The sequence below is a fragment of the Dipteris shenzhenensis genome, chromosome 33 (assembly GCF_047967505.1).
Source record: "Dipteris shenzhenensis isolate YYH24624 ecotype China chromosome 33, Dip_SZ_1.0, whole genome shotgun sequence".
NCBI lineage: Eukaryota > Viridiplantae > Streptophyta > Polypodiopsida > Gleicheniales > Dipteridaceae > Dipteris > Dipteris shenzhenensis.
In genome coordinates this window covers 34,965,373-34,979,400 of record NC_141628.1, presented here as the reverse complement: position 1 = coordinate 34,979,400, position 14,028 = coordinate 34,965,373, and the positions used below count along the sequence as shown (strand labels likewise).

Genomic DNA, 14,028 nt, shown 5'->3' with positions numbered 1-14,028 from the left:
TCCGCAGGCAAGATGATCACGAGGTCACCGTTGTTATCCTTGCTTATAAGGAAGATATTTAGAATAACTGCGATCTGTTTCAGCTCATGGAAGAGTTCTTTTTGACAACAGCCTTGCCGCTTTGGAGTTCTGTACCTCTGCTAAATGCTCCATCCCAGTTCCATCTTCATCTCGATTTCTGCATAAGCTTTTGCAACATTGCCGTTTGCTGTTCTTAAACAGTTCCAAACTTGAGGACAAAGTCTCCTTCAAAAGGATTTCCGGCCATGAGAAAGAGGTTGAGGTTGAGCTCGCTCAACATGCACTGGATTTTGGGTTGTGATGGATCCGTGTCAGAAGACAGTAATTTGAGGGCCATCTAAAAAATCAACTGATTGTCTCTCGGCATCCTAAGGCAATCTACGACAAGCCTCATTATCAAAAGGAGCCCACTTCAAAGAAGGAAGCAGAGTCGCATGCCTCGCCTGATAATGTTGCAAGTGGAAGACAGGAACGACAGGTAAAGCCAAAGGGCTCAAATGCCATTTTCGGTGCAAATGGATCCGATGAGAAGTGTCAGCTATGAGACAGCATACGAAAATTACAGAAGAAAGTCGTTGAAGAGAAGCATAACAGCGGAAGGAGAAAATTGAAGAAGCTCGTGAGGATGACGTTGAGAGAAAGAGATGGCTGCCTCAAAATGGTTGCTTGGGGATGAAAACTGTAAAGAGCTTGTGTGGTGTAAATGATCTTACCTTGTGTGGTTTGAAACAAGCCTTAGCCCCTTATCCTCTTATCCTTTCCATACCACTCCCTAAGATGAACCTCCATATGGAATATCTTTGGAAATCAAAATATATGCCAATCTTGGTTGTGGCAAGAGCCACATATTTGGTCAATGGCATATTATGGCATAGACATTTTTGTGTCAAATCTAGTGACACATGTATTGAAAGATTGTGAGCAGTGATGTGCTCATTCACAATCTATACCTATGGATGTATTTTTAGGACACCTTTATTTGCGGGTGCCATGCCCTTGCATTGACATAAAATGGATGTAATTTTCTCTCACCCATGTTTATGAGGGTCCTCTGCCCGAGCCCACGAGTGCTCAAAAAGATATTTGATTGTGGTGTGCAGGAGTAGTGTACATTGATGATGCACTACTTGGGTTGGTTCCTTTTCCCGAACACATGGGATGTTCAAAAAGCACTTGGGTGTCCCGCCCGCACAACATGGTGTGCAAAGTGGATGTTAGGTGTCTAGATTGGTAGACACATGCACACGCACGTGGTTGTACACTCCAAATTTGTCATTGAGGGGGAGTGTTGACAAATTAGATTGGCAATGCCAAAGTGTAATGGATGAGAGGTGAGATGGGCACATATGATTGTACATTGAGGAGGGGTGTTGAAATGTGCAATGTCCAATTGTTGGGATATTGTGTTGGTACCCTAGAGGGGTATGTTTGTGGGAATTATGGTAGCCACACAAGAGGACGTGGACTACATGAATGGATGTGGGACATTGGTCACCACAAGTTGGATGTGGATCAGAGGATGCCACACAATAGGCTTATGCCTTGAGACTCTCTATATAAGAGGTCTAGCATTGTATTGTTTATCAAGCATTGGAATACATTGCTGAGTGTTGCCTACGTTGTTGTGTCTCCGTTATGGATTTTCTTGTATGGTTCAATCCTCCATGATTGTTACACTAATCTCATGTAGCCCTAAGCTTAGTGGCGGTCTCATTTAGTTTCTTAACACAAGCATGGGATTTTGTGGGTGGACAATGCACCATCATATAATTCCAATAACATTGAGGAGACAGTGGGATTCGTAAATGAGCACATCACATGTGATAAGCACTTGTTCAATGAAAACATGAAAGAATTACAAACACATAAGCACACAGCAACATGCACAAAGAAACGTCATAAAATATGTTGATTTCAACAGATTATATGAAACAATGATACTTGCCCCTTTAGAAGGTAAGGAGAGAACAACATATGAATAGGTATATAAGAAAGTTCAAGACTCCTAACTAGGGAGAAAATCTCCTTCTTGGAATGGCTGGTACTTCTACAAATTGATTTACAGACATACATATTGTCATTGCAGTCGTCCGCAAATAATGAAGCAAACATTGTTTCTTAAAGGTGACCATAAGGACATCTTCACGAACACATTTAACAAGAAGATTAGTTTCCTATGGCAATCAAACATGGCCATACAATTCATTATGGATCCATATGTTGTCGCCACATATTGTACATATATCTCACAAAAAGGGACAACACGATAACACAAAAATTGCAACAGACAGTGAGAGCTTGCATGCAAGAAAACACTCCCGCACAAGAGAGCAATGCTTTCTTGCATGCGCAGCAAATGAGTGCACATCTAGCTTCATTCATTACTCTATCTTTTTGCTACATATATCTACAAGGGAGTTTCAATTCAGAATCACTAATGAGAAGCACCAAAGAGATTTCATTCTAAAACTTAAAGACAAGCTACTTGCATTGCAGTGACTCAATGGAAATCTCATGCAACATGATTATTGACAATTACATTAAGAGGCGATTTGCCTTGCCACATTTGCTATTGCAAAGTATAACCATACCAAATAACACATGTAAGAAAAGAACCAAACCAAAGATTATAAGGTTTGTTAAGTTCAACAAATACAAGGACTCGGACAATTACTTCCATGAACAAATGCTACACTACTAACCCTTCATGATTGATGAGAGCCAAGAGCTACTACTCCACGGACTGTGGAGAAATGCCTACTATGCAAGGCAATTGATAGTTGAGGCAAACAGCCAAAATTACACCTACAGTTACAATCAAAGCATAGAACTTGAAGACATCTTCGTGCAACAAAATTCAAAGGATGACACAACTTTCTGTGATGCCGACGAGATGCTGAATGACAACTTGTATGATATTGGATTGGACATGTGTTCTTGCCAAGCGTTGCAAAGCAAGATCATTTTTTTGTGCCTATCCAAAACCAATCGCTCCTAGATAACATGGAATACCCCCAAAGAATACACTCACTAAACAAGGAGGAACGAGACTTATCTAATGATTTCATGCCACGTAAGAGAATACATCCAATAGAGACACTACATTTTTTCCTTACAGGGGGGGCTGAACAGGCAAGACTTACTTGCTTCTCCTTATTGTTCAAGGCTTGCTACATCATTAAAACAATGTAATCCCGAATGTCAATTTGTTTTTCAACTTCCCCACATCGCTCATGGTTACATACATGGGGAAGGCATCATTGAACTTTGGCGAGAGCATAATCCACCACTGTACTTTGTAATTACCCATGCACAGCAAAAACCTGACATCACTACCGAGAGACAAGCTGTCCGCTTTATACTCGTAAGTCCAGCTTGTTTTCAATGACATATCACTAGGGGCGAAGAGAAATGTGACCTTCACGGACCTCAGAATGAGAGCTTTCAAACACAACCATGATGACTACTTTGGCAATGTTGATGTCATAACTTGTGGCGACTTCTACCAAGCGAAGCCTGTTAAGGACTCCTGGGTCTTCCAAAAAAAAACAAGACGACTTGGAATGCATTGCCTATTGGCATACAAAACCCAGATGCTATGAACTAAAATCCATTATGAGATAGAGCGACCATGCCTTCATTACCACACTTAACTTATTTAGGAAATGCAAACATACAAACCATCAATAGACTATATAAACAAATTGTGTGTTCATCGAGCACCTAAAGACCAACACATTCCCTCACCTATACTACACAAACTCTCAGATGAATGCCCTCAACGAATCTATATTACATTTATCCACCCACTGGAAGAAGAAGACAATATTAAGAGCGATGGATCACTACTCTGAAATAATGTGTTCCAAAGGAAAATTATTAGATAACCCCAAAGCAACTACTGGATTGCATACAACAATTGACATAAAAGAAGGGATGCTAGTAGAATTGTGCTCAAGTAACATTAACAAGCGGGATGCGTTGGTCAACGGAGCAGATGAAATTTTCATGACAACATCCACACACATGGACAAAGACATTGTTTGGATACTTTTCTCAATGAAAAGATTGGAATGCAAGTTCAAGAGATACCAACATGCATGCTTTCCAACCACACATCAAAAAAGAATGGACCCCCATCTTTTAGGATCACAATAGAAGTTCGAATTGGCCCATCAAAAACAAGAATCCTCACTTGACAACAATTTCCCATACCGTGGCTGCAAGAACGATCCACCGGGCACAAGGATTGACTATGGATAAGGTTGCATTCTCCACGAGAGGAGTGCAAACTCATGGTCTGGCATACATGGCACTCTCACATGTCAAAACAATCGACAACCTCTACCTCTTGGAACAGCTACAACATTAGAATTTCCACATGGATGATAGTGTAAAGAATGAGATGGCACGGCTACACATGGAAGCAACATGGAAAACAATAGCCGAGATCAAGTTGGATGGAATAATGAGTGCCAATCTCTTGCTTCATTCACTTAACACAAGATCATTGCCAAAGTATGCAAAAGATATCAATAGCACATCAACTTTGATGAATTCTGATGGTATGGGCTTTCAAGAAACAAGGACCAAGTCCACAAGCAAATACATGCCTACCAGATTCAATGCAATTGAGAACTACTCAAGCACCGAAACGTGCACTCTAATTGCCAAAACATCAACTAGACATTGTGTCGCCACGTACAGTGAGCAAAGAGTAGAGATTACAAGAATCAACATAACAACAAAGGGTCGAAACTACATCCAATGGATAGGCCAATTCAAGTGTAAAGCATGGGCAATGCCTTTCTATTTGTTGCCATCTTCATAATTTACCCATATTCTTGGGAATCTTTCTTGGTACTATTCTAGCTTTGTACTTGCAATCGCTCCATCAGTTAAAGTTGAATTTGTAAACCCATTTTAAACATATGGGATTCTTCTCTTCAAAGAGATCTATCAAAGTCAATATTTGATTCTTGATAAAAGCATTGTAGTCTTCATCCATTGCATGTTGCAATTTAGAACTTGCATTGCTTCTTGAAATGATATCGATTCCTCTAATCGCATTATTTTGGCCATGAATTAAACATCGCTTTTATACATCCATCTTTTTTGTTCCTTCCAACACAAGAAGAGCTCACATTGGTGGTGAAAATCTATGTTATATTAGTGATAGTCATTGTGGGTGTAGTATGGTGTGAGTGATAACCATTGTGGTTGTAGTATCAATTGTATCGAGAACCTTTTCTTTGCCATAACCATTGTGGTTGTAGTATCAATTGTAAACCTTTTCTTTGCCTTTGCTTTGTGTCATCATGGACATTCTAAGTAAGCTGAAAATTTACCAAAGGTAATTGTGTGAATAGTTGGACTTGTAGATGCTACTATGAAAATTATTGTAGGTTAAATTTTTAATATGATGCTATCTCATTAATTATAGCATCTCTGGAAATAAGTTTCCTTTTGACTAGATCAAAGAGGCACCATGTGTTTGATTCTATATTATAGTCTATGATGACACATTTGATGGATTAGAGGATATTTATGTACTTTCTAGTTTATTTTCTTCCAAAGATTTAAACTCCTCAAATGCATTAATAGCATCTGATTTTTGTTTTAGAAATAGATCCAAGTCTTTTGAGAGTAATCGTCAAAGAAGGTGATAAAACACAAGGCTTTGCTTAATGATTGGTTGAGGCATGAACCCAAATATCTGAGAGTATGATTTAGAGTATGCTAGTGTTCCTAGACGATGAAGTGAAAAAAGGTTGACCATCCATGTATGCTTTTTAATGGAATATAATTTACATCGCATGCCTTCTTCATTGAGGGACCAACAGTTTTACAAGGCGGTATCTTTGGTTATTGCCAAACCCAAACCTAAACAAAAAGCTAATAGTTAGGATAACCATGATGTCTTTAAACATGACCACAATCTCTCTCTCTCTATCTATCTAGATAACATCCACACTTCCGCACTCAATAGTTAGCATTGGCATAGTTAGTCAGAAAGCATTCTGGGCAGCTTGCCCGTTACATTCATATCAATGCTTCAAAAAAAATCCCATGAGATTGTGTGGAGCAACAAGGGGGTAGTAAGCAGAAGCAAGAAATCGTAGGTGTCTTCTACCTCAGGTAGCCTCTTCTTTACTTCCCTCCATCCCTTAGTCTTGGTGAGAGAGACATAGGATCTAGGTTGCACTACAAGTGCATGGTGCCAACCAGCTCTCGCAAGACGACGAGTCCCAAAGAACAACCTACTCTCGCATGGAGGAAGAGGCAGCTACAACTGGAGAGGAACCCCTAGCACCAACTGAGGCATAGGTATCCCTTTAGATATGGTTGCTATGATGCAAATGCAAATGCAAATGCAAGCTCACCACTCAAAGAATCTCCTCACTCGCATGTTACAACTCTAGGAGCATGTTACAACTCTAGGAGCATGACCGGGTGGCCCAGGAGGCCAAAGAAGAACATCTCCAAGTACCAACGAAGCTGCGCACGACCAAGAAGCCAAGCAAGCTGCCTAGGAGGCCAAGAAGAGCAGTGCAAGAAGTTGAGAAGGAACGAGATCAGAAAATAGCATCTTCCTTTCAGAACAGAAATACTCTAGAGGGACAAGATATAATATGCAAGGTGCCTGGACCCTCCTAACTATTGAGTGTGGTATGCTATTTGTAGAGAGAGATACTGTGATTATGCATAAAGGTATCACGGATACTCAAGGTTATGCTAACTACTATAGGTTGGGACGTGAATCACCAAACTACACCCTTGTACAACTGTAGGTCCCTTTATGCACACATTTTGGTCCCCACTGAAGGGCTAGGCTGAGGCTATGATCATTGCTTTAGGTTTGAGGCCCTGATGAAACTCCATCCAAGTAAATAATGCAGTATTTCAAGGATTCTCATCTCAAACTCTTTCTTCAAGAGCATCTGGAATTTCTTTGAACTTTCCTTCACGACCACCTGTAAAGATTAGATCATCCTAATATAGAATGAGCAAGACTCTTTTGCCTTTCTCTCAACAGAGGTATTGAAGGACTTCTAAACAACCCGATCTGTCTGCATGTGTACAGGCCTGTTTGAACCTGTAGAGTATTTTCAAAGCCTGCACGCCTTGTTTCCTTGTATTTGAAACTGGGAAGGCTGCTTAACATACACCTCTTCCAGCTCCCTGTTTAGGAATGCTCACTTTACGTTCATTTGAAGTACTGGCCATTTCTCATGTGCAATTATTGCTAGAAGCATTCTAATGGTGGTTGGGAGAAAAAGTTTCCTGATACCCAAATCCTTCCATTTGCGCATAATCCTTGGCTACAAGTCTAGCCTCGTACTTGTCTAATGAGCCGTCGTACTCGTACTTTACCTTGGAGACCTATTTGGTTCCGATGACCTTCCTTTGTCCAGGCCTCGTCACACTGTCCGAAGTAAGATCATTTACTCATTGATTTCATAGTCTCCTCCCAATTTGCATAACCCTTTGCTTCATCAAATGTCTTCAGCTCTTGACTGTCTATCAGGCCATATAACCAAGTTGGCTCTTCCTAATATATTCTCAGATCAGGTTGGGTCATCTTCTGATGTTGAAGATTCCTCCAAAGTCAACATGTACCGTCAAAGTAGGTTAGGTTTCGACAAGAATTGCTCCTGCAAATGCAGTTGCTCAACCTCTTCTCCCGTTACATCCACATCTGCTGAGTAGAAAAACTGGATTCCAAAAGTACACATTCTTGAACAAGTGTTGGCTTGCTTGCTTGCCCATCATGCAAGAAGCGCCTGTTGGATCACTACTCAAACCTTCAATTTGTAAAGACAACCGTCTTAACACTGATTCTGCAACTTGTTCCCTATCTTTGTAATGTATCCTCACACCCCAATGATCAAAACTCTACCTATACTCCTTGCAGTTCTGGAACAAGTACACTAGATAATGCCTTAGTCTCACCTGACATGGTAATGAAAAGCACACTGCGGATTTCCTTCTCCGGAGTTCTTGAGTTGTCACCAACTGTGAGAAAGGCTTCACATGTCTGCTGGAGCTGTACAACTCCCGATCGTTGTCCATGTGTCTAGGGACACTGTTGTCAATATACAAACATCTATGGTTCGGATACCACATTTGCAATGATGGGTATCTCCTGGAACAATTCGTCTAAAGTGATAATCTTGCTGCTGCTTTTGGTCTCGGGCTCCTCTTTGCCATCCTCTCGTTTAGAGCAAACAGCACCTGCCAGGAAATGGGACTGGAACTTCTACAATCACAGTACCTGTAGAAGTTTGAAATGTTGTCAGACACATGGTCTTTGGCATGTTTCTAGGAAGCAAAGCGCTTTATCCTGTGACACTGCTCAATTTTCCCTTAAATTGGCTTCTCAAGTCAACAGAACCCACAGCGAAAATGTAAATATAACAGATGAATTCAGAAAGCATTGAATGAGAGAACTAGAAGGAAATATAAGGTGGTACCTCACTAAGAAATATGAGGTAAAACAATGTCAGTGTAATAAATTTCAGATGCAGCAGACCATTGGTGGCACTCCATATATGGATTAGAACAGTAAAACCAACAATGGGACTAGGAAGGAAAACGACATTAGTAATCCAATCGATTAATGTAGAATGGGATTAGGAAGGAAAACAACATTAGTAATCCAACTGATTAATGTATAAAGAGGTACCGGGACAACCCAAGACCTTTCAGAGCGCATAAACACCAGCCGAAAAGGCCAAGATAAATGACGAAAGCATGGGCCACTCTTGACTCCTATGAAGGAGAAAGGGTAGAATAATAGTAAACATTCAACAAGTAATGTAAATTCAGAAAAGCAAAACAGAACCCCATTTCACCACGGTGAGAAAACTGGGGCATGAAAATTGATGTGACCTTCAATACATTGCCTCAGGGCTCAGGATGCTGGAAATATAGAACAAAAGATATTGCTGAATATGCGCTGCTCTGCCAACAACTTGCAGATGTATTAAGTGATCCACAACCTGAAAGAGTTGAGGATCACATCAATTCTGGAACGTCATCCATACCATGCTACTGCAAGCTTGACTGCCAGTCTTGGAATCGCCCTGAAATGTTCCATAAAAAAGTGTGTAAGTCTGAGTAAAAAAGGGAAAACAGTCAGGCTTCTCGGTAAAATGAAATCAAATGATTTTACCAGCAATCGCAAATAGAAACATTAGTAGTCCTAAAGTGCTCAACTACTGAGATACAAATCCAATTGGATATCGACTTCCTCAGCCATATGTTCATGTGCCAGGACCTGCATCAATTAATGAAGAAAAAAGGACATAAGAATCGTCTTAATTATTAAGTCCTGGTCCCAATAAACATTCATGCATCTTACCAATTCAACATGAGATTCATGATAAGTTGCCGTCCCTCTCGATTGCAAGTGAGGTCAGAGATACATTCTGGTTTTCTAAAATCTGTGAAGTAGCTGCCTTGAGTCGCCGGATCTTGGCAAGAGCAAGGTCCCTATCAGGAGGGCATTTGCTTGAAGCAACATGCAAAAGTGCATTGGCCTGTTCCGCGTGCCCTTCAGACAGAGCAGAACAAGCTGCTCTGTAAGCCTCATCCGCAGCCTGTGCATCATACCTTCCAATGCTCTCCGTCATCTTGGAATCTTTGTGGTCTGGCTTTGATGACAGCTGACGAGTTTTACTGATTCCTGCAGCCATTCCAGGAGTATCGTTGGCCCCTTGAAACTCTGTCAACACTAATCTGTCTAGAAGAATCTGAGGCTCTGCGTTTCTCCAAGGCGATTCTTCAGGAAACACCTTTTGTTCTATTTTCAGATCCGCCTCTCCTCTGTAATCATCCTTTCGCATGAACGGCCCGTTTGAATGTGGATCGGGTAAACCCAAGTTGGCATTGGGGACATATTCCTGTTGAGATGAGGAGAAATGGGATGCCGATCTAGGTCTATGCGTAAGCTTGATGTGACCATCCAGTGGCGTAGATTGCTTGTGGTCTCTAGGCTGCAAGGGCAAAGGCACTTGCAAAACCGGTTTATCCGGATGTTGGGAAGTGTCGAAAGTGGAAGTTGAAGGAAACAAGAGTGACAGTTGACGGGTGGAGTGCGCATACTCTGCACGGGCGATGGCAATGTCAACATGATTCAAAAGAGCATCGGGATCGAGAGAGTTGGGCATGAATGAAGAGCCAACAACGTCTGGCTCCATGAGCACGACTGATTCTGAAGCTATCTGGAAGTGCCCAATTCGTCGCGAAGATCCAAGGACGTGCCTTCTTTGAAATATGATCATTTCATGTCACTCCTTTGCAGAGGATGAGCCTCTTCATCATTTCATGTCGCTCCTTTGCAGAGAATGAGCCTCTGAAATCCCACAGAATCTGTTTCCGGCCTTACATTCCTGAGCTTACTTACAACATCAAGTCTATATCACTTACTCCGATCTTAGATTCGTGGTTAGTAGATACTACTTAAAACTTACTCCTAACTAGATTCATGAGCTTCTCAACTTCCACAAAGTTTCTAACATATGCGTCATGATGTAGCCTGCAGGAATGATAGAATTCGAATTCTAATGGAAATTCCATTTAGAAATCAATGCCATGTCCATAGTGAGGCGAGTAACAAAAATTAAAGCAAGGGTTTGGGGCCATTTTAAATGAGCATATACTTTTGTGGGGTGCACCATAAGATCCTTTGTCCAATTATAGACTCTTGGTTTCTTCAATTTATTATAGAAGTGGCTTGACTAACTAAGAATGTAGTTATCATTATCACAATAATAGACTTTTGGTTCCTTTGTTTTATTATCGAATTGCCTCTAACTAATTAAGAATGTAGTTATAGTTATAAACTATTGGTTCCTTCGTTTTATTAACGAAATGGCTCTGACTAATTAACAATGTAGTTATCGTTATCACAATAATAGACTATTGGTTTCTTCATGGCTCTGACTAATTAAGATATGTAGTTAGCTTCAATAGAGAATCTTTATCTCCATGAAGAAAAGGTGCTATGGCATCCATATGATGACCTCTCAGATCATATTTTGTTGCCAATGCCAATGGTATCTATTCATCTTCGGAGCTAACGATAACGTTGCATTGTCATCAAGACCGTGCATATGTGAGATTCCTTGTTAACCAAATGTGTACTCTGAACGATTTCTTATAGAGCAATTTGCATTTAAGTTTGATTCTTCTACAATGAGGCACATTCAAGTCTTATAGCATGTCATCCTTTTCTCCAATGACAACGAGGAATATGTACATAAACTTGGCATCCAAAACCTTTAAATACTCAATGTCTGGATGCCATTCACACTAGACCTTTGCTACTATATAATCAATGAAGCCCTCCCCTGCCTGCCCACACTATCCCTTCATTAATATCCCCCCCATCCCCCCAAAGACCCCTTACACAAGCAATTTGCTCAATGGCCCAAAAGGGCCCAGATTAGTAGAAAATAAAGGGGAGTGAAAAAGAACACCCCCCAACCCTCTCATTAATGATATCATCGACAAAATTACACAAGGAGGGGAGGGGGCTCTCTTTTTTTGCTCCCCCCTTTTTTTTTGTGAAATTTGGGCCCTTGAGATTTTGGAGGCCCCTTGAAAATAAACGCTTCCTCTCACCTCCCCCACCATCCCTTCATAAATTGCCTCCCCCCCCCCCCCAACACACACACACACACACCCCTTTAAGGGCCCTTAAGGCTCCCTTAAAAATAAATTCTCCACATCACCTCCCCTTCCTCCTCCTCCACCATTCATTAATGTCACCCCCCCTTTCCACAAATGGCTGGCTCAAGTGCCCAAATGAAAGGGGAGAAAAAAGAGAACCCTCCTACTTTGCAATCTTTTCCCCAAATATATAGTTTAAATATCATCATCCCAGTTAATGAAAGGGGGAGAAAAAAAGAGATCCCTCCTACTTTGCAATCTTTTCCCCAAATATATAGTTTAAATATCATCATCCCAGTTAAACCCATTCTTTCAAAGAAAGCTGAAAATTTTATCCTCCCCTCAATCTGATTTCATTAATGATATCATTAATAGGATGAGAGTTTCTAGATGTATTTTCATTCTCCCTTTAAAAAAGGTCCTTAATCATTACTAAAAAGGTTCTTATTTGCACAAATCCCACTACCCCTCTTATTTAAAAGATAAAAGAAATGACAAAAATAAATGCATAAAAGTCAATCCAAAAAACAAGAATTACCAAAAAACAAGCAAGGAAAAGTGAGCGAACCAAAAAAAGCGAGCGAGCCAAAAGAAACAATCAAAACAAAAGAATAATGGATTGACAAATCCCCTATTTTAGTAGCAAAATTATATAAGTTCTTCAAAAGTCCATGAGAGAGTTGGACCTATGTCATTGCCAAGGCATCATTAGTAAAGACGCAATCTTCGCTCACTTTTCCTCTTTCAGTTTTTGGTAATCCTCCATAATCAAGTTCTCTCTCTCGACCAACATAAGTGAGATCACCAATGAAATCTTCCACACAAGTCAAAAGTTTCCTGGGACTTCTTAAATGGAATAGTCCACATTACATTCATGTGCAAATGAAACTCTATTCACTCTTGGAACAAAACCCATGTTCTTGTCATTGCAAAAACGTCCCTCCCTAATGACTCACTCTTACATCCCACCAATCCAGAGAGAGTACATCCCTTTCTTTAAAATGTTTTAAATTCCAAAACAAATTACTCTTTGCTTATAGAAATCAATAGTAGAAGCCAAAATAGACAACATATTGACATGGTCCCAATTAGGCAAACTTTCCTCTAGATCTGATGCAACAAACCGACTAAATTTTTATTAAATTAACATGTTGATGCATGAAGTTTTACTAAATGGTGCAAAAGGTCATGATAATCATTTAAATCATGCCTTTCCATTTGTTTTGATATGTAACATGACCCCATTTGGATTTGTAAATCAAAAGATACAAGACGTCAAAATTATCATGTTTTGGGCCAAAACATGATAATTAATGCGCTCCCTCTTTTGGACCAAAACGAGAGAATTTAGCCACCATTTAGTAAAATTTCATGCATCAAAATGTGAAACTAATGGAATTTTTTCTAGTTTCTTGCACTAGATTTAGAGCAAGGCTGCTTATAATAGGAAGCATTTTAGAACTCTATCTATACATTGGGACAAAAAAAATCAAATATTCTCTATGCAAGTTCTTCTTACGAAAATATGTAGAACACTTTAACCAAGGTAGACTTTCAATAACATATTATGATCATGTTCAATGTTGACGTTTTTATTGAATGATGCACTTCAACTATATACTACTTGTTGGTAGCCAAAGCATTTCTATGCAAGTTCATCTCATGAGAAAAAATAACACTATCAATCATGTAGACTTGCAAGCTTATGTTACAATCATCTTCAAAATTGTGGTGATACTTATAAAGATGTATTAATAACGATGAGTGCATACATATAGTGAGGTTATGTTTTTCTCAAGTGATGTGCTTCAACTATATAGTACCTATTGTTGATAGCCAAATCATTCCTATTTAAGCTCATCTCATGAGACTATAGAACACTATTACTAATGTACACGTGCAATATTATGTTATAATCATGTTCAATGTTGAGTAGCACTATAAATCTTTATTAAGGATGAGTACATACATACAATGAGATTATGTATTGGTAGCCCAACCATTTCTGCATCGCTCACATTTTCTCACTCACTTATTTGGTCCTGCTCACTCAACATCGCTCGCCTGATCGATTGTCTCCCAAAAAAGGTTTGGTTTTTATATTTTGTCCCAATTTGCAATGAGAATAATAATTGTGAATAATGAGTAGAAAAACTAATTAGGATTCAAACTTTGAAAAAAATGAGATTAACATAGGAGAGAAAGTTAAAGTTTAAGGTGAACAAGAAAGACCTTTAGATGGAGAACAGAGGGAAAATTCAAAGGGTATTCATGATATAGTATAGATCCTTGCATATGTTGTAAGCATGATGTATGAAAAATGGGTGATTT

At 39.7% G+C, this 14,028-nt stretch overlaps 1 protein-coding gene across 2 annotated transcripts; it reads right to left on the bottom strand.

The window, feature by feature from the left end:
• Positions 1 to 8,509: 8,509 nt before the first annotated feature.
• LOC147880034 (uncharacterized) lies at positions 8,510 to 10,502 on the bottom strand. 2 transcript variants are annotated; one of them, XR_015540674.1, is made up of 3 exons: positions 9,386 to 10,502; positions 9,197 to 9,301; positions 8,510 to 9,107 (listed from the first exon to the last, which is right to left on the bottom strand). XR_015540674.1 is itself a non-coding variant. In XM_087372008.1 (2 exons), exon 1 carries the CDS (start codon positions 10,305 to 10,307, stop codon positions 9,402 to 9,404), a length of 906 nt encoding a protein of 301 aa, XP_087228134.1. In that variant the 5' UTR covers positions 10,308 to 10,502; the 3' UTR covers positions 8,510 to 9,301; positions 9,386 to 9,401. The 2 variants fall into 2 exon arrangements, 1 of the variants encoding a protein (XP_087228134.1); XM_087372008.1 differs by having other exon boundaries at positions 8,510 to 9,301.
• Between the last annotated feature and the right edge of the window lie 3,526 nt (positions 10,503 to 14,028).